At 38.2% G+C, this 27,379-nt stretch overlaps 1 protein-coding gene and 1 pseudogene across 2 annotated transcripts; one reads left to right on the forward strand and one right to left on the reverse strand.

Annotated features, from left to right (window-relative positions):
- The first annotated feature begins 1,671 nt into the window (after window positions 1-1,671).
- LOC101405788 (uncharacterized) lies at window positions 1,672-6,750 on the forward strand (annotated as a pseudogene).
- Window positions 6,640-26,446, reverse strand: LOC147911965 (endogenous retroviral envelope protein HEMO-like). Of its 2 annotated transcripts, none has more exons than XM_087427291.1 (2): window positions 26,247-26,446; window positions 6,640-11,904 (listed from the first exon to the last, which is right to left on the reverse strand). In XM_087427291.1, exon 2 carries the CDS (start codon window positions 8,724-8,726, stop codon window positions 7,293-7,295), a length of 1,434 nt encoding a protein of 477 aa, XP_087283417.1. In that variant the 5' UTR covers window positions 8,727-11,904; window positions 26,247-26,446; the 3' UTR covers window positions 6,640-7,292. The 2 variants fall into 2 exon arrangements, with proteins under 2 accessions (XP_087283417.1, XP_087283416.1); XM_087427290.1 differs by having other exon boundaries at window positions 26,243-26,446.
- Window positions 26,447-27,379: the final 933 nt, after the last annotated feature.

Consider the following 27,379-nt stretch of genomic DNA (forward strand, 5'->3'; position numbering starts at 1 on the left):
TCGTTAAGTGACACATGACTGTGTATGAAAGTTTGCAAACATACACAAGTGCAAAAGAGTCATATAATGATCCCCCATTTACTCATTACCCAGCTTCCAAAATGATCCATATATAAGTAGTCTTATTTCATCCATATTTTCATCCACTCCCTGATTATTTTGAAACAAATCCCAGACGTCATAGCAATTCATGTATAAACTTTTTTAACATAAGCACCATACACTCATATCACACCTTACAAAATAATTTAATACCAAATATCCAGTGTTAAATTTACCAAGGAGTCTCACAAATTTTTTTTGCAAACATCTAAATTACAATCCAACTGGAAGACTTGAAATTGATTGTTATGTCTCTTACATCTTTAATCTGTATATATATTTTCCCTTCCTCTCTCCCTCTATATCAGAAATCATAAGGAAACTTTCCCTCAACTATTTGGTTACCCTTCACCACCTCTTACAGTAAAGTAATGCATAGAAAGAACATCAAAGATAACTTAGTATGTGAAGTATTTTTCGTGTTCCCCTCCTCCCATTATCATTTCCCATCTCCTGGGTTGTCCCTTTTATTTTTTATTTTTTTGTGAGGAAGATCAGCCCTGAGCTAACATCCGATGCCAATCCTCCTCTTTTCGCTGAGGAAGGCCGGCCCTGGGCTAACGTCTGTGCCCATCTTCCTCTACTTTATATGGGACACTGCCACAGCATGGCCGGACAAGCAGTGCGTTGGTGCGCGCCCGGGATCCGAACCCGGGCCGCCAGCAGCAGAGCACACGCACTTAACTGCTACGTCGCGGGGCTGGCCCCATGGGTTGTCCATTTTAAACGATTTATTTTGAAATAGAAAATTACTTCAAATCTGTTTGGTTACCACAATAGTGATTCATTATGGTGCTCATTTTGGTAATTAGAGAGGCATCTGTGAGAACTACATTATCGATTTGTAATCCCACTATTCATAAAGTGATTTCTCATTAAGAATTGATTAGCTCAGTTTCCTACACAAAGTGTGGAAGACTGTTACATATAGAACACCCAATGTTTGTCTCCCACCTGCGTTTCTCCAGAGACTTCCTGACTTGACTGGCTTGTTGGCCTTTTTCTAGGTCATTGCCCAGGTGATGTTTCATTATGGAGGTTTCAAAGGTTCTGATAAGGGTATGTAATATGTGGGTGAGAGTTTGGTTTGCTGGTTTCAGATTCTCAGAGCGGTCAAATCATCTCACCTGTCCTGCCTTTTGAACAGTGGTAGAGATGCTTTTGACCACCCTTTCATGACATTCTGGTGGTGAGAAATATATAGTGTGGGAAGTCAGGTAATGCAGCCTAGCTTCCTAGAGTTTTGCATTGTGGTTGGGAGCATAATGCTAGTTACTATATTCTGTGTTACTTTGCTTTCTTTTGACTTATTTGTGCATTTATTCTCTTGGGGACTGAGGCTGTTTTCAGGTTTTCTGTTCCCTGGATCAAGAACCACTAACATAGCCATTTGTAAATCCCATCCCCCAATTCTGATTTCTTTTAAATCGCTAAGAATAGTCTGTTTGGGGTGTGCATGATTCAAAAAAAGATAATTATTTGAAAGGCATTTGGGGTTGAGGGGAAGAAATAATGGGGTTAGCATATTGAAATAGCTTGCAATCCCTGTACACTTTGACAGTGAACCAAATGGTCACACATGGTAGGGGGACTCCTATTTCAAGATTACAGTTTGAGTTTGTCTTCCCAAATTCCACTGAAACATTTTTAAGTGTTGGAGAACAGGAAAGGGTGTTCTCAGGGAGTCGGAAATGTGCAGATGGGGACGTACTGAGGGCTATAGCAACCAGTGTCAGCCGGCCCACAATTCCAGCTGCCAGTGAAGGTCAACCTGCAAAGTAGGTCTATGGGACTCCCCAAAGAGCCCATGAAGACCCCAAACTCTGAGCAGCAGGCAAATGGAAGAATCTGTTTGCTAGACAGGAAGCACAGAGATGGCCACATTTGCTGTCTATGTCACTTGCACCATGGTTCATTAAATAAGGAAGGCACTTAATGGGAGTGGTTTGGCACATAGATGAGGGGCGTAACTTCAAGCTGCCACATGAACATGGAGGAAAAAACTTGGCTTGGCCTAGCTTTGGATTACAGGGAGCAATTATCTTTTATTTTTGGTAAAATGTTTTGTTATGGAGAGTTAGTAGGCAAAGTTACGATGAGTCTTCATGTACCACCTCAACAACCATCAATTCAGGGCCAAACCTGCATCCATCCCCAGGTATTGCCTCCCCCCTCATTATTCTGAAACAAATCCAAGACATTTCATTTCATCGATAATGTTTTCAGCATGTATATTTAAAAGCTAAGGATTGTATTAAAAATCAGCAATAGGGCCGGCCCCGTGGCTTAGCGGTTAAGTGTGAGCGCTCCGCTGCTGGCGGCCCGGGTTCAGTTCCCAGGCATGCACCGACGCACCGCTTCTCCGGCCATGCTGAGGCCACGTCCCACATACAGCAACTAGAAGGCTATGCAACTATGACATACAACTATCTACTGGGGCTTTGGGGGAAAAAAGGAGGAGGATTGGCAATAGATGTTAGCTCAGAGCCGGTCTTCCTCAGCAAAAAGAGGAGGATTAGCATGGATGTTAGTTCAGGGCTGATCTTGCTCACAAAAAAAAAAAAAAGTGAAGATTAAAATCAGCTTGGTTAAATCTCCATATAATAAGATTTTGTATCTCACATGAACTGTGTTCTTTCAAATGTCCACCAAACATTTGCAAAAAAAAAATCAAGAAAACTTCAATTTTGAGAACAATTCTATAGGCCACATTTTCTGATTGCAAGACATTAAATCTAAATATTGAAACCAAGCCACCTGGAAGAAAACTTAAAACTCTTCTAAATAACTCGATTAAACACTAGAATTAAAAATAAGGTCAGATTTAGTTCAGGCAAATCCTCAACAAGGGGCTTGAGCAAAGACATTATCTCGAACTAAAACAAAGGCTTTCAATTCCCAGAAAACAAGGCAGAATAAGAGTGCAGTATCTCAGTGACATTTTAGAGACTGCATCTGTTGAATTATTTCTAGATGCAAATAAATTGTCCACACCTGTATCAGAACAAGTTGCTCAAAGAAATGATAATTCTGAACTTGAGTTGACAAAATACATTTCCAGCACAAGATGTCTGTGCAAATTCCAGTAGTGAAACAGAAATGTGGAAAATCACAGCTCAACTATACTCTGAGAGAACATGCTATGTCTAATATGGCCAGTGTCAAGAATCCTTACGAGCTGGAGAGCTCCAAGGAAGAGCTGGATCAGAGGTATTTCAAGGCCAAGCTGATGTGTAATACATATGGAAAAGTGTTTTTAAAAGCCAGCACCTTAAGAAAGTAAATGAGTATACATAAAGAAGTCAAACACTATGTCTGCCACATGTGTGGAAAGATACCCAGTGTAATCAGCTGAAAACTCATATAAGAAGTCATTCAGGTGAGAAACCATTCAAATGTGAACTTTCTGATAGAGACTTTGCTCAAAAATGCCAGCTATTCATCCATAGCCACATGCATTGTGGTGAGAAAAAAACCCTATCAATGGGATGGATGTGATTTACAATTTACGATTTCTAGCGATCTCAAGATTCATGCAAGGATCCATGGTGGAGAGAAGCCGTATGTCTATGACAGAAGCAGACAAGATTTGCCCAAGCCAGCACGCTGACCTGTCACATCATAGGCACACCAGAGGAAAGCCTTACATGCATCATCCCCACGAGAAGGCATTTGCTGTCTCTAGTTCTCCTATCAGACTTACTCGAAACATACAAGGGAAAACCATACATACATAGGTGGTTATCTGTGGGAAAACTTTAGCTCAACAAAAACTTGCAATCTCAATGAGAAAGGCCACTTATGATGTAGAAATTCTTACAAAGCTATTAAAAGTGTAAAGCATAAAATGAAAGTCCATTCTGGAACAGACACAACTCTAGATTCCAGTGCTTTGAGTGAACAAGATTCCGTACAGAAACGTCCTGTATCAGAAACTAGGGATTTGAAGCTTTCTGAAGTGACTTGACCACTAATCAGTCTCCTACATCAGATGCTTGGTTGTAGTTAGCTGGGGAGTAGAGTTGATTTTTTGTTTTGCAACAGTTATACTGACTTTGTGAGGAATACGGAATTGCTCAAATATCTCTGTTAGTAAACATAAATACCTCTGGTAAAACTTGCATTCACTGAAGTAAAAGCACCTGGTGCTGCATCTTAACTGTGCAATGATTGTTTTGATTTTTGGCTTTCAAGTCTAGATACCACAGAGCTTTTTTTTTCTTTATTAAAGTTCTTTTTTTTTATTTGAGGGAATAAAATTTGCATACATTGAAATGCACAAATTTTAAGTGTACAGTTCAGTGTTTTTCTAATAATCTCTTTTTATTGAAGTCACATTAATTTATAACATTGTATAGATTTCAGGTGGACATCATTATATTTCAGCTTCTGTATAGACTACATCGTGTTCACCACCAATAGTCTAGTTGCCATTTGTCACTGTACACATGTGCCTCTTTACCCCTTTTGCCCTCCCTCCTCCCCTTCCCCTCTGGTAGCCACCAATAAACAAATGGGACGACATCAAACTCAAAAGGTTCTGCACAGCAAAGGAAACCATCAACAAAAAGAAAAGACAACCTAACAATTAGGAGACGATATTTGCAAATCATATATCTGATAAGGAGTTAATATCTAAAATATATAAAGAACTCATAGAACTTAACAACAAAAAAAGAAACAACTTGATCAAAAAATGGGCAGAGGATATGAACAGACATTTTTCCAAAGAAGATCTACAGATGGCCAACAGGCACATGAAAAGATGTTCAACATCACTAATTATTAGGGAAATGCAAATCAAAACTACAATGTGATATCACCTCACACCCATAAGAATGGCTATAATTAACAAGACAAGAAATAAGTGTTGGAGAGGATATGGAGAAAAGGGAGCCCTCATACCCTGCTGGGGGGAATGTAAACTGGTGCAGCCACTATGGAAAACAGTGTGGAGATTCCTCAAAAAATTAGAAATACCCTATAATCCACCTATTCAACTTCTGGGTATTTATCCAAAGAACATGAAAACACTAATTCGAAAAGATATATGCACCCCATGTTCATTGCAGCATTATTCACAAAAGACTTGGAAGCAACCTAAGTGCCCATCAACTGATGAATGGATAAAGAAGTGATATATATACATATATATATATATAAATAAAATGGTCATAAAAAAGATGAAATCTTGCCATTTACACACAATTTTTAAAATTTATTTTTTACTTTGCTTTAATTCTATTTTTATTTTGTAATTTAGAATTGCCCTTCATTTATTTAGGTAGTGTCTGTGTTATAATCCATTCAACATATAATCTATTAATATGATTTAGTTTTGATGTGAGATTTTTGTTATTCTTCTCTCCTCAAAATTTAAGCAAAATTTATAATAATGTCAGCCCAAGAGTGTAGCTCTTTGTATAGCCCATAGACCAATACATAACCTATGGGGAAGAAAATGAAATTTAACATTTCTGACCAAGATTTTTGTGCTATTTTTCTCTTAACGTATTCAATTGGAGGTAACTTTTCTAATGAAGGATAAAAGGAAAGCTTCTCATTAAAACTAGAAAACTGTGTATGATTTTTTAACGGCTTTATTGAGGTATAATTGATATGTTTGTTTAGAATTCAGTGTTCTGGAGGAAACCAAAGGGCAGTGCTTTTGTTTTGAGACTACATTTTCAAAATGGATTTTAAATAGCTATTTGGTGTTTCTATCTTGCCAAAAGACAATTTCAAAATTCAATCCAACTTGTTTCATTTTTAATATTGTTAAGTTGCTGAAAATAAGGAAAATATACTGAGTTTTGAAAATTTTTGAGAATCCTATACCTGTTATGTACTTTTAAAAAATGAATATTATGTTCTAAAAAGGATTTTCTAAATATAAACTTAGTGCATACTGTAAATCCCTTGTTTTCTGAATTTGGTGTGTTATTTTACATAAAAGGTAAGAAATTAACTTCAATTATAAGTAAATATTTTAAGCAATCAGAAGGCAAATGTATTAATCATTTTATACTTGAGTATCTATAAGCTTTAGATTTTAAAGTTCCTTCATGTACTAAACCACAGCATTTGGTTATTGTGGTAGTTTCACAGTGGTCCTTTTCCTTGCTAATGGATACAGAAAATGTAGAATTATCTGACATTAACTACTACCCTTCCCCAGCATACTTTTCCCTTACGTTGACTTATTTCACTGCCTGATCTTTGGCCATTATGTAATCAGTTCCACAAACTCAGTTCCTATACTGCTGATCAAACACCCTGGTGGCATTATTTCTTGTTTCTGTCGTGCATTAGTTGTGGTTTAGTTGTTTCCTAGTTTTAAACTACACCTGTAATAAAGGTTATGTATTTTCTATTGGTATTGGTTTCCATTATTGGAATAAATACTAGGGTAACAAATATGAAAAACATAAAACCGAGCACTGCCCAGTGCTTGTGGGTGTCGGGGGAAGAGGGAGAATCTCCCTCTGCCCTTTCCCTTAAGGTTCTTCTGGCTGGCCAAATAATCAACAAGACAGGTTAGCAGGAGAAAATAATACCAAGTTTAATAACATGTATACATGGGAGAAAGCAGGGACACTGCGTTTCTCAACACAATAGCAGAAATTCTCGTCTTAAATATCATTTTCAGCCAATGACAAAGGAGGATTTGGGGGTGGGGGGAGTCAGTTACAGGAGATTACCACTAAAGCACAGTAAACAAGAGTAAGGTTTATTATACAGCCCCAAGGCCTCACCTTCCACATTGATAAGTTACTAGAAATGAGCTCACCCCCCACTTTTCCCAATACAGAGAGGGAGATACCTTTACAAATGGAGACTTCCCTTGTAAATGATTGTCTGACAACTCCTCGCAGGGCCATCCAAAGAATGTGGCCCGAGAGACAGAACTCCCGATAAGATGGGCTTGTTGGTGCCTTTTCTATTGTAACCTCTATCCTAAATTATCTTTTATAGCAGTCATGATAATAACCCCTTCCTAAAACAGATTTTTTGGTTTTAAATTCTTTAGGCAGTTTGGGAGGGGAAACTCAAATATTTTTCCTGAGCTCTCTGAGTCCTTATTGTCTTCAGCTCGAAATAATCCGCATACCAGAGTGGTGCTTCCTGGGGCAGCTTGCCCTGAGCACCATCAGTTCCCTCCTCTGAAACTTCCCTAGAAGTTTCACATATTAAAGCTGAGCTGGTGACTGTGGAGAGAGAAATCGTGTTAGTACCCGAGTGATAAGAAGTCTGCAAAGAGAGAAAAGAACATAGATTAGAATGAGGATGAACAAGCAGAAGAGAACAAATCGGAGCATATTTCTCCACACTCCATTAAACCAGTCCCCCAATCCTGGAAATAAGTCAGTCCAATAAAATGTGTGAGCTTCGTTTATCTGATGAAAAATGTCAATCTTCTCTTTTAATAGATTTAAGTTAGATATTACTTGACCTGTTTGATTCACGTAAAAGTAACATTTTTTTCCAATGATTGCGCATGTTCCTCTTTGCTGGGCAGTGAGTACGTCTAGAGCACATCGATTTTGGAGCACCACAGATGCTAGGCTGTTAATCTCTGACTGGAGTATGTTTAAGGTTTGCATGGTGGTGTTGAACTCTTGTTCCATTACCATAGAGAGATTTAATATTGCTTTCTCCAACTCATAATCTCCAAAGCCGGGGAATAGGACTCTCAAGGCTGAAAAGAACTTGGAGTTGTGATACACAAATGGATTTTCCACGATTTCTTGACTGGCACGTTTATGTGGCACAATCTTATGAACAAACGAACCCAAGTTTGTAATTTGGCTAGCATTTAAGGTGGAGTGTTTGGTGACAGAAGGAGCCAGGTATCCAAGTCCGCATCGTCCTGACCAATTAGGTGGGAATCCTTTATACACTTTGTTGCCGCATAAAATGAAAAGACCAGTGTAGTTTAAAGACAAGGTTAGAATTGAGTCTGTAGTTCCCAGGATCTGGACTATTTCATGATCTGTGCCACTTGCACTGTTACTACCTAAACATCTCCATTTCCCATGAGCTCCTGTCAGTCTGCGAGAACAGAATAGATTGCGGAATAGCTGGTACAGGAGGCCTGCAGTCTGATTTTGGCAGCTATAAAGCCTGGTCTTGTCACCTGACCAAATGAGTCCAGATTTTTGATCCACCCATATATAGTCTGTGGCATTGGGCAGCCTAACCATGCGGATAGTTGCTATACCCCAAGTTGCACACGGGTGGCTCGTAAGCCATCCAGAGCACTTGGTGATTTGGCAAATGTTTGTGCCAGAGGGAGTAGTGATAGAGTCACTTACAATTCCCTTGAGAGTTCTGAAGATGCCACCAGGAGAAGAAGCAGAGTGAAGTTTCCCTTGTTGCGGATACCATACTCTGTTACTCGTCCATTTTCCGTACTTAGTCCACCAGGTGTTCACATCAGCAGGAACAAAGACGAGTTCAGGTTCTTTTGCACTATCTAGCTGTTGACATAACCAACAGTCAGATTGATTAGTTAACGTGGCTAGGGCTTGGTAAACTGGCACGAGGGGGTGTTTGGTCTGTGCCCGACCTGTTGAAAAGGAGAGGGTTAGTAAAAGCAAGACACAGATCGGAAAAGAGCCCATAGCGGAGACTTAGAGAGGGAAGAGGGACAGATAGAGACCAGCACTCTCCAGTCAGCTTTCTAATAAATGATTAAAATATATATATATATCCACTAATAGATTGTGTGTGTGAGTGTGTATATATATATAGGGAATTTTAAAGCAAGGGGGGGAAATGGGTCAAAGTAGGTTTTCTTGATCCGTGATCTTGGGAAAAGCTGTCTACTTCGTGATGTCGGCTGTTTCTGGGGCCTGTGTTTTGGCCCTCGAAATCCTTAATTTAAGGTCACCTGTGGGGATTATCTCTCAGTTGTCTTGAGAGCGATGTTCTGGGTCTATTTTGGCGTGGCTCGCATGGATCCAGGAAGATTTTTCCTTTATTTTGATGGCAGTGCAGGTCGTCAGTAAGACTTTATAAGGTCTTTCCCAGCGAGGTGACAGTGCGTGTTTTTTTTTAAAGACCTTGATGTACACCCGGTCTCCTGGTCGAAAAGGATGGCAAGGCTTGTCAGAAGGTGGTGGCCATGCCTCTTCTACCTGTTGACAATATGCTTCAAGTATACTAGTTAATTTTTGTATATAACAAGTCATAGCATCAAATTGTTTACTTAAGTTCCCATAATATTCATTTAATCCAGGAATTGAAGGTTTAGAGACACCAGTAGGCATCGGACGTCCAAAAACTATTTCAAAAGGAGTCAGTCCATGCCTTCTATTTGGAGTATTTTGAATCTTCATAAGGGCCGAGGGCAGAGCCTCTGGCCATTTAAGTCCAGTTTCTTGACAGACTTTTCCTAGAGTTCTTTTTATATCTAGGTTTTTACGTTCCACTTGCCCTGATGACTGAGGGTGATATGGGGTATGAAATTTTAATGAATACCCCAGAGTTTTTGCAAGCAAGTGGTTTATCTCTGCTGTAAAATGAGTTCCTTGGTCTTATTCAATCCATAAAGGAATGCCAAAGCGAGGAATAACTTCAGTTATTAATTTCTTTACCACTGTTGTGGCATCTGCATGTCTGGTCGGATAGCATTCAGTCCATCCACTAAACATGCAGACAATAACCAAACAGTGAGAGTAACCTAAAGCTGAGGGCAAGTCTATAAAATCTATTTGGAGTGCCGCAAAAGGCAGCGTGGGCCTGGGAGGACTTCCTGGATCACACTGATTTCTCCCAGAGACTTGGTAAGATTTGCAAGTTGTGCACTGGGAGGTGATTTGGTCAGAAATTTTATGGAAAAAAAAAAAAAATGGTTAAGGTGGTAAAAAAAAAAAAAAAAAAAAAAAAGGAATTTTATGGATGCCAGGGCAAAACCAATTGTCTTTCAGTTCCTTAACTATCCCCCGTTTGCACATATGTCCCATTTGGTGGGAGATAAGTGCAAGCCAAAAAGTCAAAAGAAAAGGAGTTACTGGAAGTCTATTTGGTCCAATGTATAATCCATCTGATAATTGTTTGGCACCCTTTTGTATCCAATTGTCTTTTTCAGATTGTGGGGCATTTGCCTAATAGTTAATAACATCAGTCAGGGATAAAGGCAGATTTAAAAATTGGGTGGAAAACGGATAAGGGGGTCCATAGTGAGCTGCATGTTTAGCAGCTCTGTCAGCCCTGTCATTCCCTAAAGATATGACATCAGTCTCCTTAGTATGGGCTGAACAATGAACAATGGCAATTTTTGAAGGAAGGTGAATAGCTTGTAATAAGGCTGCAATTAAGTGTCCATTAGCAATAGGAGTTCCTGCAGAAGTTAAGAATCCACAGGATTTCCAAATTGTGCCAACAGCATGGCAGACTCCAAAAGCATATTTGTGTAAACAAAAGAAAAACAAGGTTAATGGTTAGAGCAAATTGTAAACCAGTTTTTGAGTTCAGAGGACAGCCAGTGAAGAAGAATTTTAGATGTTAGCATCAAAGTATCTTTTGCAGTTTAAAATGTCTCTGATGGTGTCGTCAGGTCATCTCTTAAGTTTATATCAAGTTCATCAGCTTCAGTTTGTAAGGCTTCAGGAAAAAGGGCAGGTTCAGTTCTCAGTGATTTCAAATGAAAATGATGGAAAAAATCAAAAACGTTAGTTTGGACATCTGTAGCCAGATATTTCAGGAGACTAGAAGAAATCAGGATCCAGTCCAGTCAACAGATATAAAACAAAAACCTCAAAAGACAACAAAACTAGGAGCTAATATCCGCAAACTTATACTGAAATAGTTTTTACTGAAATATAATTTTTCTCTCTAAAATCACCCTCATTTTTATTAAGATAGCAAAATTAAAACTAGTTTGCAAAATAAGTCTAGTTCTAATAGAGTTGGCTCAATTATTTACATAAGTACAGCAAGAATAGCAGTTGATCACATAGGCTCTTTTAAATCTGCTTTGCTGGAACTTTTTATAAGGAATCTCAGATTGAACTTTAAAGGTCTCTCGAGGCCAGGAAAGCCAAGCCAAGGATTTTGTCATCAGACTTTGCCTGCAATACCTATAGATTTGGGTGAATTCCTCTCTTCTGAGGTTTCCCCAAAATATTTCGAGGTTCCTTGTACCTGCCAGATAAGTGACATTCTTTACCTATCCTGGTAAGTGCTGCTTGGAACATAAGGTACCAGGCCAATATTTCCACGTGGCTTTATTCCATAAAGTCCAATCTTCATTCCTCAAAAGCTGTATGGTTATATTGCAAATATGATGTTCCAGTCACAACCTTGGTAATAGAACCAGTGTTTCCAATTGTGTCCTGTTATAAGGAGAACAGATTCTTATTGAACTTATGCAAATAACTATATTGCCATGAAAACAACAATATTCACTTACTAAGAGTTTCTAAATTCGAGGGATCAGGTAGAGAGAAAAAGATAAATATTTCAATTTTACTTACAAAAATATCATTTACCAAATTGCTATAAGTCATAGCTATCTCGGGAGAAAAGAGAAAAAGTTTTCTTTAAATCTGAAAAAACAAAATATTAAAAATTCAGCAATACTTCAAACGAAAAATCATAAAAATTATAATCATCCTTATCAGTTCATTCAGTCCTGTGTAATCCATTCTCGATCCCAGTCTTTTTGTTAGCAGCTTCATGAAGTCAGTTTCTCCATCAGATTTCTGTAATTTCTTACCAAGTTCAGTTTTATGATCAGAAAGTTTGTCAGAAACCTGTATTCCAGTGTAAATATCAGAGTCTTTTCCATGAATTTTTCTGAAGTTGAAACATATTTTTCAAAAGCATTAGAGCAAAGAAATAAGTCTGTAAACAACAAGACCTCAAAATGGCAATTGACAGAGAAATTTGGTTAATTTTGTGACATACAACATTTTAAAATAATAATAACCAGAATTATGACTGATAACCAGGACAGATCAGAATTTCAGTAATGTTATACAATTTTAAAACACCTATGTCAATAACATTTGCCCACAAAATACCACCTAAGCAGGCTTATCATCACTTGTCTGACAATGTTTTCTATGTAATTTAACATACTGAATCAGCCTAATAAGTTTAGTATCTTCCTGCTTATAGGAAGAGAGCAAATTTTTTTGAGAAGTTCCAGGGCCCTTTGAAAATTCTCAAAGAAAAAAAAAGTAAAAAAAGACTTTATTTAAGGTATGAATTTTGGGGAGCTTGTCAAAAATATAAAAAGTCAAAGCAAACAGAGCATTAACAGTCTAAAAGCCTTAATAGAGAGACCTCAGTCTTTTGAACGTAGGAAATTATTTTAACAGTTTTTTTTTTTTTTCTTTCTTTTAGGTAGACTTACTCAAAGGTAAAGAAAAATCTTTTATAACCTCTTTATCAAGTTTAAGCAGATTATCCTTTTAAGAGAAATAAGACCAAATTTTAATTTTGCACCAACTTACTTCTGCTATTAAAACTCATTTACTTAATTAAATTCATTTCAATCTTAGCCAACTTGATCATGCAAAAACTCTTTTTCCAGAATTCCTCTTCCACAAACCTTCTATAACTTTCTTTTTACATTCAGAATTTGTCCCATGTCTTTCTTTTCTCTCCTAGTACTTGAGGACAAATTTATCTTTTTTAACCAAACAAAATATTTCCATTTTTTGTACCTTTATACATCTTACTTTCCTTGTACACAGACATATTTTTCTTAATTTTCAATCACATATACTAATTAGAAATTTTAACCTTTAGAAACCTTAATTTGTGAGTAAAAACTAAGTGAACCATTATAAACTTTTTTTTACATTAGTATCTTGTGGCTTGGAAAATTTATAAACACTTCATAACTTCTGGAAACACATTACTTTATAGTACAATCTTTTAATAAAACACATGTTTACCAATAGACCCAAAACACCTTTTAGTTTTCCTGTAATGAAAAGCCAAAAGTAGACAAATGTACATTTAGCAATCAATGTCTAATATCTTATCTTATTTGGAAATGATGATACTCAGAGAATTTTTATCATAAAACTTAGCAAAACTCTCAAGTTTTAAGTCACCAAAAAGAGTTTGGAAGCTGTAACCACCATAACACATAATTATTGTTTAAAGTTCATCCAACATTCATCCTTTTCACAACTATTTAGTTACTTATTCCCAATAATTATTTAGATTGCCTATAAGACTTCATAAGACTTCAGATAAAATTAGCCATCATTTAAATTACTATTTTTGTTAACCAGTTCTGTAATAGAAATAACATAAAATTTCATGTAAATTTCGTCACCTCTTATACCTTTAAACATAATTATCATTAAGATTTTTATCAATAGGTCTTGGTCTTCTAATTTTGGACAAGAGAAGCATTCCCAGTCAGACATTTTAAAACATACTCAGGCAAAGTTGATGTAACCTCTTTGTATAAAATTAGCTCAAACATTCCAACCTTTATAATCTTATCAACACTTACACTTTTACATGTTCTCAATTCAATTGTAACCTGAGTCAAGGTCTTAAGACTAGTCAAATTTTTCCCTTCCTTTTTCTGGCCTTAATTCTTAGGTACCAATTAAGCAATTATGTGAGAGCTCTCAAAACATTTTTTTTCCCCAATTTAGAAGTTTTTCCAATTCAAAGGATCCGTCGTCTGGCCATTGACGAGTAGGATCTTCATTTGTATATTTATTCCAATAGTGACTCGAACCAATAAGCCTTTTTAAGGAAAGACCCGGAGGTAACTTTCCAAGCTTAGAATAAATCTTTCCCATGGATGCAAGAGGCGTCCCTGGTGAGGGCGCAGATGTTGTAGCCCCCATGATCCACAGAATTCACTCCCAAAGATATTCAGACTCCCCTGAGAGCTTGGCACAGCCGGACAGAGACAGTTCGGAACCCCAGTCTACTCGACTGGCCACCAAGGTGCACCCCGGTAAATGCACCTTCCGTATGGTGGAGACCAAGGAGAATATTCTCACTGGTCACAAAGCCAAGTTTTCTCAGGACACAGAACAAGACAGAAGGAAAAACCTCATCCGGTTTTGTTTTTTTTTTTTATGTGCACAATGACAGCTTTAGCCACGCCTTAGGTCTCTTGGAGCCAGAATAATACCTAGCGGGGGAGGTGCCGCGGGGTCGGGGACTGTGTGCTTTACAGAGTACCTCGTCGTTGCACGGACATTTTCTTGCAGTTGGCGGGGGACCTGTGTCATCTACCCCGTTCCGTGATCCAACTTATCCTGTCACGGGAGTCTTCTGAAAGTGGCGAGTGCCCTAATGGCTCTTAACTGCTCGACCCGCGCCCACTTAAATTTGCGGCATTTTTGGCTTCCAAGATGCCCTCGGCAATGGCCTTCACTTCATGTGCATGTTAACCCACAGCAAAGTTTGTAGACGCCGGTCTGGTGAGACCCGCAAACTCACCAGTCTGTGGGGCCCGTCCGGACAGCAGGCTTATAGGGCCTATGCCTGCGTCCTACCCTATGGTATTTCCTTCTTATGACAAAAGACACAGACAAAAGAGAAAAACAGAGACTACCTTTGGGAGGAAAAGGGATCAAGATCAAAAACCAAGAGTACTCTACCAAATTTAAACCAAGAGTCACTAAAAGCCCAAGAAACTAGTTTCCCAAATATTTTCTCCTGCCAATCTAAATTTAGAAAGAGAAAAAATTCTCACCACTTCCTTCCGCCGGACTCCGCAGATAGAGATTCAGGGAGGCTGACGTGGTAAGAAGTCTTACCTTTTGCCGGCTTTCGTCAGGCGTTCCCGTATCTCATCATCTGCAGTAGTCCAGGGAGAAGGCAGGTCTTCCAGCCAGAGAAGGCAACTTACCAGCCAGTGCTTCTCCTGGCTGGCTCGCCAAAACTGTCGGGGGAAGAGGGAGAATCTCCCTCTGCCCTTTCCCTTAAGGTTCTTCTGGCTGGCCAAATAATCAACAAGACAGGTTAGCAGGAGAAAATAATACCAAGTTTAATAACATGTATACATGGGAGAAAGCAGGGACACTGCGTTTCTCAACACAATAGCAGAAATTCTCGTCTTAAATATCATTTTCAGCCAATGACAAAGGAGGATTTGGGGGTGGGGGGAGTCAGTTACAGGAGATTACCACTAAAGCACAGTAAACAAGAGTAAGGTTTATTATACAGCCCCAAGGCCTCATCTTCCACATTGATAAGTTACTAGAAATGAGCTCACCCCCCCTTTTTCTCAATACAGAGAGGGAGATACCTTTACAAATGGAGACTTCCCTTGTAAATGATTGTCTGACAACTCCTCATAGGGCCATCCAAAGAATGTGGCCGAGAGACAGAACTCCGATAAGATGGGCTTGTTGGTGCCTTTTCTATTGTAACCTCTATCCTAAATTATCTTTTATAGCAGTCATGATAATAACCCCTTCCTAAAACAGATTTTTTGGTTTTAAATTCTTTAGGCAGTTTGGGAGGGGAAACTCAAATATTTTTCCTGAGCTCTCTGAGTCCTTATTGTCTTCAGCTCGAAATAATCCGCATACCAGAGTGGTGCTTCCTGGGGCAGCTTGCCCTGAGCACCATCACGGGCCTATCCACACTGCTAGGGATCAATTTGGCAACATGTATCCAAGTCTAAATGTGGATACCCCTCAACCCTAGCAATTCCAGTTCTAGAAATTTTTTCCTAAGGAGATCATTAGACAGGTGTACAAAGAAGTATATATCAGCTGGTCAAGGTACTGTTTGCTGCAGTGAAGGATTAGAAACAACTTATCACTAATGGGGTTGGTTAAATAAATTGTGAAAGATCTACATGATACTATTAATTTTTTTCAAAAGTCATAGTTTGGTTTAAATAATATCCAATTGACAGGATTATAGATAATCTTTATTTTCTATACCTTGACTGAATGTTTGGAATTATAATTATTGTTATTTATGATGGTCATGTAATAATTTTATAATCACAAGTATCAAGAAGTCTAAGAAAGAATGAAGAGGTGATGTTGTATGGGAACATCTTGAATTAGAAGTCTGTGAGAGACAATTACAGGATGTCCACAGATCATCAAGAAGATTGTAGCTTCCCTAGCTTATCAAGTCTTGTCAATTTTATTCATATTCAGTTTTTAAAAATTTTATACAGAAGTTTTTTGAGGGCCAGACATAAAGTTAGAATCTCTGCTGTTGTATCACAAAATATTTTCATTTTAGAAGGAGAACTTGTACTAAAGAATTTGTACTAAACTAAATAAACAAAAGAACAAATGTGTCTTTCTACCCCATCAATATGCTAGTTTCCAATAGCAAATATGAATTACTCTCAGGGTTAACATTTACATACAAAAAACAAACGTTTATCTTCTGAATGGCCACAGTGAATGAAGCACAATGAATGAAACACTCCATTTGTGTTTATTCTCTAAAATAACCATATTCCTCCAATGAAAAGCACACACACTCACTCACTACATTTTTTTATGCTACACAAATTCCTATTACAGTGTTTTGTCTTAGTTTAAGGAGTTAGAAGTGCCTGGACTATTAATGGTTAAGGTTCCAGCTGTATAGGTGGACTACCTGTCCTATCTACAACTTTCTTATTGTGTGATCTTCTACAAATTGCTTTATTTCTCTCCAACTCAGTCACCTCACCTGTAAAATGTGGATGATAAAAGCATTCTACCTCACTGGGTTGTTGTGAAGATGATTAAGTGAATTATTATATTTGAAGCATGTAGAATAGTTCCTAACATATTTTAAATACTCAAAAGCTGTTAGCTATTATTATCAGTATGTTATTATTACTATTTTAAAACTATCATTATTATTACAAAATATATGAAGCAAACTGACAGAAGTGAAGGGAGAAATAGTTATACAAACAATTAGAGACTTCAATACAACACTTTAAATAATGGATAGAACATCTAGATAGAAGATCAATAAAGAAATAGAGAACTGGAACAACACTATATACCATCTATACCTAACAGACACATAGAACACTGCATCCAACAACAGTGGAATGACAGGGAACATTCTCCAGGACAGCCCATATGTTAGGCCACACAAGTCTCAATAAATTTTCAAAGATTGAAATCATACAAAGTATCTTCTCCAACCATAATGGAATGAAATTTGAAATCAATAAAAGAAGCAAAACTGGGAAATTCACAAATATGTGGAAATTAAACAACATATGCAACCAACCAACGGGTCAAAAAAAATCACAAGGGAAATTAGAAAATACTTAGAGATGAATGAAAAAGAAAACAGAACATAACAAAACTTTTGGGATGAAGTGATGGCAGTGCTCAGAGGGTAATTTATATCTGTAAATGCCTGTATTAAAAAAAAAATATACAAATATCTCAAATCAATAACCTAACTTTACACCTTGAGGAACTAGAAAAAGAAGAGCAAACTAAACCAAAAGCTAGCAGAAGGAAGGAAATAAATATTAGAGCAGAGATAAATAAAATAGGAAATAGAAAAATAAGAAACAATAAAACCAAAAGTTGGCTCTTTGAAAAGAAAAACAAAATTGACAAACCTTTAGCTACATTGACAAAGTGAAAAAGAAGTGATGCAAATACCTAAAATCAAAAGTAAAAGTGGTGACATTACTGATGTTACAGAAATAAAAAGGATTATAAGAGAATACTGTGAATGACTGCAATCAACAAATTAGATAACCTAAATGAAATGGACAAATTCCTAGAAACACACAAGTTACCTAACTCATTCACAAAGAAATAGAAACCCTTAACAGACCCAATAACAAGCAACGACATGGAATCAGTAATCAGAGATCTCCCAAAAAAGAAAAGTCTAGGACCAGATGGCATCACTGGTGAATTCTATAAAACATTTAAAGAAGAATTAACATCAATTATTTTCAAACCCTTCCAAAAACTAGAAGTGGTGGGAACACTTCCTAACTTATTCTATTAGGCTAGCATTACACTGATACCAAAGCCAGATCAAGACATCAAAAGAAAAGAAAATTACAGACCAATATCCCTTATGCAACAGATGCAAAATCCTCAACAAAATACTAGCAAACTGACTCCAACAGCATATTAAGAGGATTATTACTCCATGACCAAGTGGGATTTATCCCAGGAATGCAGCAGTAGTTCAACATAAGAAAAATCAATCAATGTAATATATCACATTAATAGAACAAAGGGGGAGAAAAAAACCCACACGATCATCTCAACTGATGCAGAAAAGGCATTTGACAAAATCCAACACCCTTTCATGATAAAAAAACACTCAGAAAACTATGCATAGAAGGGAACTTCTTCAATATGATAAAGGGTATTTATGAAAAACCCACAGTTAACATCATAGTCAATGGTGAAAGATTAAAAGCTTTCTCCCTAAGACCAGGGACAAGATAAGGATGCCTGCTTTTACCACTGCTATTCAGTATTGTACTGGACATTGTAGCGAGAGCAATAGACAAGAAAAAGAAAAGGTATCCGTGTTGGAAAGAAAAGTAAAACTATATTCTCAGATAACATATCCCATATGTAGACAATCTCAAAAATTTCAAATAAAAGCTACTAAAACTAGTAAACAAATTTAGCAAAGCTGTGGGAGTACAAGAACAGCATACAAAAATCAGTTGTTTCTATACCCCAGCAATGAACAATTTGAAAAGGAAATTAAGAAAGCAATTCCATTTGCCATAACATCTAAAAGAATAAAACACCTAGGAATAAATTTAAAAGAAAGACTTGTACACTGAAAACTACAAAATATTGCAGAAAGAAATTAAAGGAGACCTAGATAAATGGAAAGAAATCCCATGTTCACGGATGAGACGTCTTAATATTGTTAACATGCCAGTACTACCCAAAGTGGTCCAAAGATTCAACACAATTCCTATCAAAATTCCAACAGCTGAGGCCGGCCCCATGGCTTAGCAGTTAAGTGCGCGTGCTCCGCTGCTGGCAGCCCAGGTTCGGATCCGGGCGCACACCGACGCACCGCTTGTCCGGCCACGCTGAGGCCACGTCTCACATACAGCAACTAGAAGGATGTGCAACTATGACATACAACTATCTACTGGGGCTGTGAGGGGAAAATAAATAAATAAATAAATAAAATTAAGATAGAAGGCCTGTCCCAGGAAGGAGCCATCACCATAGATAACTCTGGGTATGGCAGGCTGGGAGGATCCGTGCCAAGACCATTTTTATCCAAGTTCTCTCTCGGGTCACACTGTCTATAGATGGCCCAGCAAACATTCGTTTACCAAACATTTGCTTTTCCATCTCCATGTGAATTGCCTTCCTCCCCTTTGAAGTCCCAAACTACTACCCCCAACATCCTCCTTTGTCTTTAGCTGAGGATGGTATTTAAGGTTGTGGCTTTGATCATTTGGTGAGTTACTCAGTATTCCTGGGTTTCTCCCATGTATATGTGTTATTAAACTTTGTTTGATTTTCTCCTGTTATTCTGTCTCATGTCAATTTAATTCTCGGACAAGCCAGAAGGACCTAGAGGGTAGAGGAATAGTTCTTCCTCCCCTACAGCTGCTTTGCCAAAATATTTATATATACTTCAATAAAGCAGATATCAAATAGTGAATATAATGATTATTTATATTCAGATATTAATGTGTAGGAGTATCATTAGATTTTAAACTGCCATATCATCTCTTAGAACAATTTATTCTACAGAATTGAATGTCTTATTATGTGACTTAAGGATTGTCACATTAATTATAGGCAACTGAATATAGAAGACGTTTAACTGAAATTTTGAGGATATATGAATTTAGAGAGAATCAAAGGTTAATCAGCTAACCATTTGATGCACTGTGTTAAATTTAAAGGAGATGAAGCTCAAACAAAACATGTTCTAACTAGTGAAGGGTTCTCTTGCATACATGAATTACCACTTCTCATAAGATTACAGGTTATTTATCTTAAAAGAGCATGCCACTAACTCTTTTTTTATGCAGTCTTCTTTAGTGGAGCCAGATGAAATTATTTGGTCAATCAGTTTGTTTTCTTTGCTGGAAATCTTGACTGAACCCAAAACCATTATTAATACAAAATGATATCATGGTATTATACTTCAGTTATATAAGATATAACCATTGGGGGGAAGCTGAATGAAGGGCTCATGGGACTCTATGTACTCTTTTGCTACTTCCTGTGGGTCTACAATTATTTCCAAATAAAGAAGTTTAAAGGTTTGTAAAGACATCAAATTATCTTAGGTGCCCAACCATAACCCTGCTCTCCAAACTGATTCGTCGAATGCTGCATCCAGACCAGATCTAGTTTTCACAATGTTGCTACAAATCTTCATTTCTAAGAGTGCTCTGTAATGTTGACTTTCAAAAATCTAAATTAGACCCAAGTGAACCTCATGTTAATACAATGGAATCATAATCTAATTTCCATTTTGATTTTTATTTATTTATTTTTTGTGTGTGAGGAAGGTCAACCCTGAGCTAACATCCATGCTAATCCTCCTCTTTTTGCTGAGGAAGACCGGCTCTGAGCTAACATCTATTGCCAATCCCCCTTCTTTTTTTCTTCCCCAAAGCCCCAGTAGATAGTTGTATGTCATAGTTGCACATCCTTCTAGTTGCTGTATGTGGGACGTGGCCTCAGCATGGCCAGAGAAGCGGTGCGTCAGTGCGCGCCCAGGATCTGAACCCGGGGCCGCCAGTAGCGGAGCACGCGCGCTTAACTGCTAAGCCACGGGGCCGGCCCTCCACTTTGATTTTTAAACATAATTATAGAGATTTCCTCAACAACATACCAAAAGTAACTATTTCATTATTCCTTTCTCAGTCATAAGAGTTTTTTATTTTTTTATTTTTTATTTTTATTTTTTTTATAATTTTATTTATTTATTTATTTTCCCCCCAAAGCCCCAGTAGATAGTTGTACGTCATAGTTGCACATCCTTCTAGTTGCTGTATGTGGGACACGGCCTCAGCATGGCCAGAGAAGCGGTGTGTCGGTGCACGCCCGGGATCCGAACCCGGGCCGCCAGCAGCGGAGCACGCGCACTTAACCGCCAAGCCACGGGGCCGGCCCCATAAGAGTTTTTTAAAACGATTGCATTAATCCAACCACTAAAAAGAAAGGATAATTATGTAACACGATAGAGGTGCTAATTATTGCTACAATAGCAAATATATTACTATATATAAATTATCAAATTTACATGTTGTACACCTTAATTTCACAGTGTTGTATGTCAAGTGTATTTCAATAAAAAAATAAGTAAAAGAAAAATAAATAAAACACTGTTTACTGCATTTAAAAAACCCAAAAAATGATGGCATTAAAATTTGCACGTACTTGTGCTGTTGGGGTTGTGAATCTTTGTTACATCCTGATTTCAAACTATATTACAAAGCTATAGTAATCAAAACACTATGGTATTGGCGTAAAAACAGACACACAGATCAACGGAACAGAATAGAGAGCCCAGAAATAAACCCACGCATATATGGTCAATTAATTTATGACAGGGGAGCCAAGAATATACAGTGGGGAAAGGATAGTCTCTTCAATAAATGGTGTTGGGAAAATTGGACAGCCACATGCAAAAGAATCAAACTGGACCACTATCTCACACCATACACAAAAATCAAGTCAAAATGGATTAAAGACTTGAATGTAAGACCTGAAACCATAAAACTCCTAAAAGAAAACATAGATGATAAGTTCCTTGATATCAGTTTGGTGATGATTTTTTGGATTTGACACTAAAAGCAAAGGCAACAAAAGCAAAAATAAAGAAGTGGGACTACATCAAACTAAGAGGCTTCTTTTAATAATTTTTATTTATTGATTGATTTTTCCCCCAAAGCCCGAGTAGATAGTTGTATGTCATAGCTACACATCCTTCTAGTTGCTGCATGTGGGATGTGGCCTCAGCACGGCCGGAGAAGTGGTGCGTCGGTGCACGCCGGGGATCTGAACCCGGGCCGCCAGCAGCAGAGCTGGCGCACTTAACCACTAAGCCTCGGGGCCGGCCCGGAAACTAAGAGGCTTCTGCACAGCAAAAAAAAAACCATCAACAAAATGAAAAGGCAACCTACTGAATGGGAGAAAATATTTGCAAATCATATCTGATTAGGGGTTAATATCCAAAATATATAAAGAACTCATACAACCCAATAGGAAAAAAAAACCAAACAATCCAATTAAAAAGTGGGCAGAGGATCTGAATTGACATTTTCCCAAAGACATACAGATGGCCAACAGGTACACGAAAAGATGCTCAACATTGCTAATTATCAGGGAAATGCAAATCAAAACCATAGTGAGATAACACCTTACACCTGTTGGAATGGCTCTTATCAAAAAGACAAGAAATAACAAGTGTTGGTGAGGATGTAGAGAAAAAGAGAACCCTTGTGCACTGTTGGTGGAAGTGTAAATTGGTGCAGCCACTACGGAAAACAGTATGGAACTTCCTCAAAAAATTAAAAATATGCTCCAGCTATTCCATTTCTGGGTATTTATCCAAAGAAAATGAAAACTAATTTGAAGAGATATCTGCACCCCCATGTTCACTGCAGCATTATTTACAATAGCCAACATATGTAAACAACCTAAATATCCATCAACAGATGAATGGATAAAGGAAATGTGATACACACACACAATGGAATATTATTCAACCATTAAAAAAATGAAATCTTTTCACTTGTGACAACATGGATGGACCTTGAGGACATTATGTTAAGTGAAATAAGTCAGACAGAGAAAAACAAATACTGTATGATCTCACTTATATGTGGAATCTAAGGAAAACAAAAAACCATGCTCATAAATACAGAGAACAGATTGATAGTTGCCAGAGGTGGGGGTTGAGGGGTGGGCCAAATGGGTGAAGTGGGTCAAAAGGTACAAACTTCCGGTAATAAAATAAATAAGTCATGGTGATGTAATATGCAGCATGGTGACTATAGTTTATAATATTGTATTGCATATTTGAAAGTTGCTAAGAGAGTAGATCTTAAAAGTTCTCATTACAAGAAAAAAAATTCTCTAACTACGTATGGTGATGGATATTAACTAGACTTATTGTGGTGATCATTTTGCAATATATACATATATCGAATCATTATGTTGTACACCTGAAACCAATATGTTGTATGTCAATTATACCTCAATAAAAAAAATTGCATATACTTCTACTGTTGGAAATGTGAATCTTTGTCCATTCATAGAGAAATATAGGACACAAGAAAGATGGACTCTGTCTGCTTAGATTTCCATTTTTCCCCAGAATCATTGTGTGTGCCCGGATGAAAGTTCTTACAGACCATGCCTTACTCCCCCAATTGGAAATTAATTCTTCCACATATTCTCTCCCAGGGAGCTGAAATGAAATAAATGAAGCAATGTGTATGGTAGGTGTAAAAGTGTGTGCATGTGTATGTCGAATGCTATCACCACTTAAAACGCGTCTAATTTTTAGGGTCTTTTGAATTGTTACACCAAAAAAAAAAAAAAAAAGATTTAGTGTTCTAAATTGTGTCTAAAGTCTATGGTTTTAAAACCAAGCTAAAACTGATTATGATCGTTTACAGAAGGAGGACTAGGTGAGCTTGGCAGCAGACAAGTTCACAACTGTGTCAAGTTAGGACTCTCTAATGGACTGCTTCTTTATGTTCCTGAGTTCAGTGTAACTGTCACAAACAGGGATTTTGACAAAAGCATGTGCCGATCTCGTATCTGGTCTCTAGGTCTCCTCTGAGGGAGCCCCGTCTCATCTCCAGCAATGGGATGGAACTCGCCCATCTCAGCTGTAGAAATTTGATGAGATTAAGTTTTATACCCCAGCTTTGAGCAGATGACCTTTGTCCTTGGTTTGGTCTTTAAGGATGTTTGCCTGGAGCATGATACCTGATATCAAGGTCCCCTAGGATTCCTGGAGTTATGGAATTTCAGTTGATGGATGGATTGTTGTTTTATTCCCTTTATTATTTTTTTAAACCAATGTGGACGACAGATTATTTATTCCCCAACCTTCTAAGGCACAGGGCTGATCTACGGGATTAGACCTTGCTCAGACCTCACCCTAGTCTGCTTGAATCAGAATTTATGGATGGTGAGACCTAGGAGTCATTATTTTTTAACAAAACTCCCTAGGTAATTCTAATCTCCATCCAGGGATTAGAAACACTGGACAAGACTAGCCTGTTTAAAATGTCGGAGCACTAGGATTTTGTCGTGACACACCACTTACTTCAGTGAAATACCTGAGATTCTCTGTGCATGAAGCAATTGTCTCAACAATTTGACTTTGCCAATTCCGTGGGAGTGGGGCTCTTTCCCTCTGAGACTTTTAAGTGTGTCCTCATTGGAAGTGAGTCATACATTAGGTTGAATCACATGCTCATCAAAATATATTTGGCCTGAAGTACCCTCACATTATTAACTCTTTTTCAATTCTGATAAATTTTGTGCTGCTGATTTTGGCACAAGAAAAAGTCAAATGGAAAGAACTCACTCACTCTCCCCTTTACCCCTTCTCTCTCCCCCTCCCCTTCTCTCCCTTCTCCCTCCCCCACCACACTTACTTTTCAATCTTAGCTTTAGAACTCTGGCTTGTTTTCTGGTAACCAGTTATTGGGATTGCTATGAACGTATTACCTTTGGATAAAGGACAGGCTTTCCATGTGGAACATTCTAGGTTTTCTCTCTCTTATAAGGAAATGTAACTGAGCATTTTGGCTGACTTGAGCCTGGGCCTTGAATCTTCTTTGGGTAGGTAGATTTAAGCAACATATTTCTACCACCTAATTCCATCCCCTGATTTATACACTGCTGAGGAGCAACTTAGGACAAAAGAAAAACTCAAGCCATGTCCCCAGTGACGTTTTATATACACGTATACACAGTGTGCACATTGCCTGGCAAATAATAAATGCTTAATAAAGACTTGGTTGAATGACTGTCTGCTATACTTGGGTCAATGAGTGGAGAGGGTTGCTGGGGATGGGGAAGGGGAACCGACAAAAGTCATATTTTATGAACAAACAGCAGGACCACTGAGAGAGATTCTGTCATAAGGGAAAGAGAAGCTTGGTACAGTAAGCCAGTCTCAGCTGAGGGTTAAAAGGAGGTGATGGTTTTGCCCCACTGTGAGAATAATACAGTTGCACGGCAGTGCCAGAGCAGCCCCGGCCTGAGCCAAGGCTGTGTGCTCTGCCCTGAGAACAAAGCCTGCGTGCATGAACTGAACTAACTGCAGTGTTGCCCAGCCCAAGCGCCCTTCTCTAGGTTCATTCTCCTACTGAGAAAAACACAGAGGGAAGGAGCGCCCTGTGCCTTTTTTTTTTGGAGCATAAATGGTGGAAAAATTTTGATATGAATGCACAGCTGAGACCTTCGGCTCCAGTGTTGGTTCAGCAGTGGAATCCCAGCTCCTCTAGCCATGACAGCCTTTGTCCACCAGAACTGGGGACACATGTAAAGGGTGTTGGGGACTCCCGGAAACATTGGGTCTGGTACAGACTCTGGTATAGACCCCTGATTGTCCCACAGGATTCATTTTCCACATCCTCTTCTTAGTTCTAGAACCCTCTGAGTTTTAGTTTATGGCATACAAGTATATGGCTTCTGTTTGTGGTATATACAAGAGTTGCTATCATTTAATGGAGCATTTTTATTCTTCACACTACTCCAACCTACGCGAGAAACCCTACCATATTATCTATCATACCAGGGATTTTACTAATATTCTATAATGCGAAGCTAAAGAAAGAGTTTAATATACAAGAGAGATTTGAAAATAATAAGCATACACGTGTAAATAAACATGAGAAGGTTAAGTGGAAAAATTCTATAGAGATAGACCAATGTGGTTTTTTTCACACCACCAATCCAATTCTCTGCGACACTGACCAGGGTGTTCTACAATTCAACTCAATTCTGCCACTATCTCCCTGGAGATAGGGTCAGATCCCACAGGTTAAGGGCTCAGTCCCACAAGACTGCCCCCTGCCTCCCCACTTCAGATGCCAAATACAAGTCCAGGTAGTTACCTGTACTTCTGACTGACTATAAATCAGAGGGTCCCACGACCCCCTCCTCAGGTTCAATTAATTTGCTAGAGCAGCTCACAGAACTCAGAGAAACATTTTACTTACTTACTAGATCACCGGTGTATTATAAAAGGATATAACTCAGGAACAGCCAGATGGAAGAGATGCACAGGGCAAGGTATGGGGAAAGGGCGCAGAGCTTCCATGCCCTCTTCAGACGCACCACTCTCCCCACATCTCCACGTGTTCACCAACCCGGAAGCCCTTCGAACCCTGTCCTTGTGGGTTTTTATGGAGGCTTCATTACATAGGCATGATTGATTAAATCATTGGCCATTGGCAATTGAACTCAATCTCCAGCCCCTCTCCCCTCCCCTGAGGTCTGGGGGTGGGACTGAAAGTTCCAGACCTCTATTCAAGGTTGTGACTTAGGGGCATTCCGAAAGTCACCTCATTAACATAACAAAGACACCTTTATCATTCTCATCGCTTAGGAAATGCCAAGGGTTTTAGGAGCTCTGTGCCGGAAAAGGGACATAAGACCAAATATATATTTCTCATTATAATTATAATATCACAGATAGCTAGAAAAGAATTATTTTAAAGAGAGAGGATAATAAGGGTCTGTTTCCTTATATGAGTTATTGATGGTATATAAAAGTACATAAATCTTAACCACACAGCCTGAAAAATTTTACATATGTAGACACTCAAGTAACCATCAACCACAAACACCATATTAATACTGATTTCCTTGGCCAAATTGAACTTGTAGAGAGAAGAAATCATTGGAATGATCGGAAAAGTTTTCTTTTTAAATTTGTAGTTTATAATAGGTAATGTAACCAAAAGGCTCATCATCCAAATGTTACACAAAATCATAGAATGAAAATTAGCCCCTTATCCCTTACCTGTTCGATTCTTCTCCTCAGTAACAACCCCTGTTACCAGTTTTAGAGGGAGCACTAGATTTGAAAGGCACTGAAATAAAGTAATGTGAATCAGATCTGTAGTCCTTGGCGAATAATCCTAAGACCTGCCTGGTCTTAGGATTGCTACTGTTTTGTATTATACTTTTAGCAGGAGCATTCACTCACAAGGGCACCACTTTTTCCCCACCTCCAGGATCCCATGCTTCCAATTCTCTTCCCTAACTCTGCTTCTCCACTGGCTCCTGCCTCCTCAAATATGCTCAAAGCTTCTCCACGCTTAAAACCCCTGATCTCCCCACAAATAGCTTAT

Source organism: Ceratotherium simum, chromosome X (genome assembly GCF_057802395.1).
Source record: "Ceratotherium simum simum isolate JZ-2026a chromosome X, ASM5780239v1, whole genome shotgun sequence".
In the NCBI taxonomy this organism is placed as follows: domain Eukaryota; kingdom Metazoa; phylum Chordata; class Mammalia; order Perissodactyla; family Rhinocerotidae; genus Ceratotherium; species Ceratotherium simum.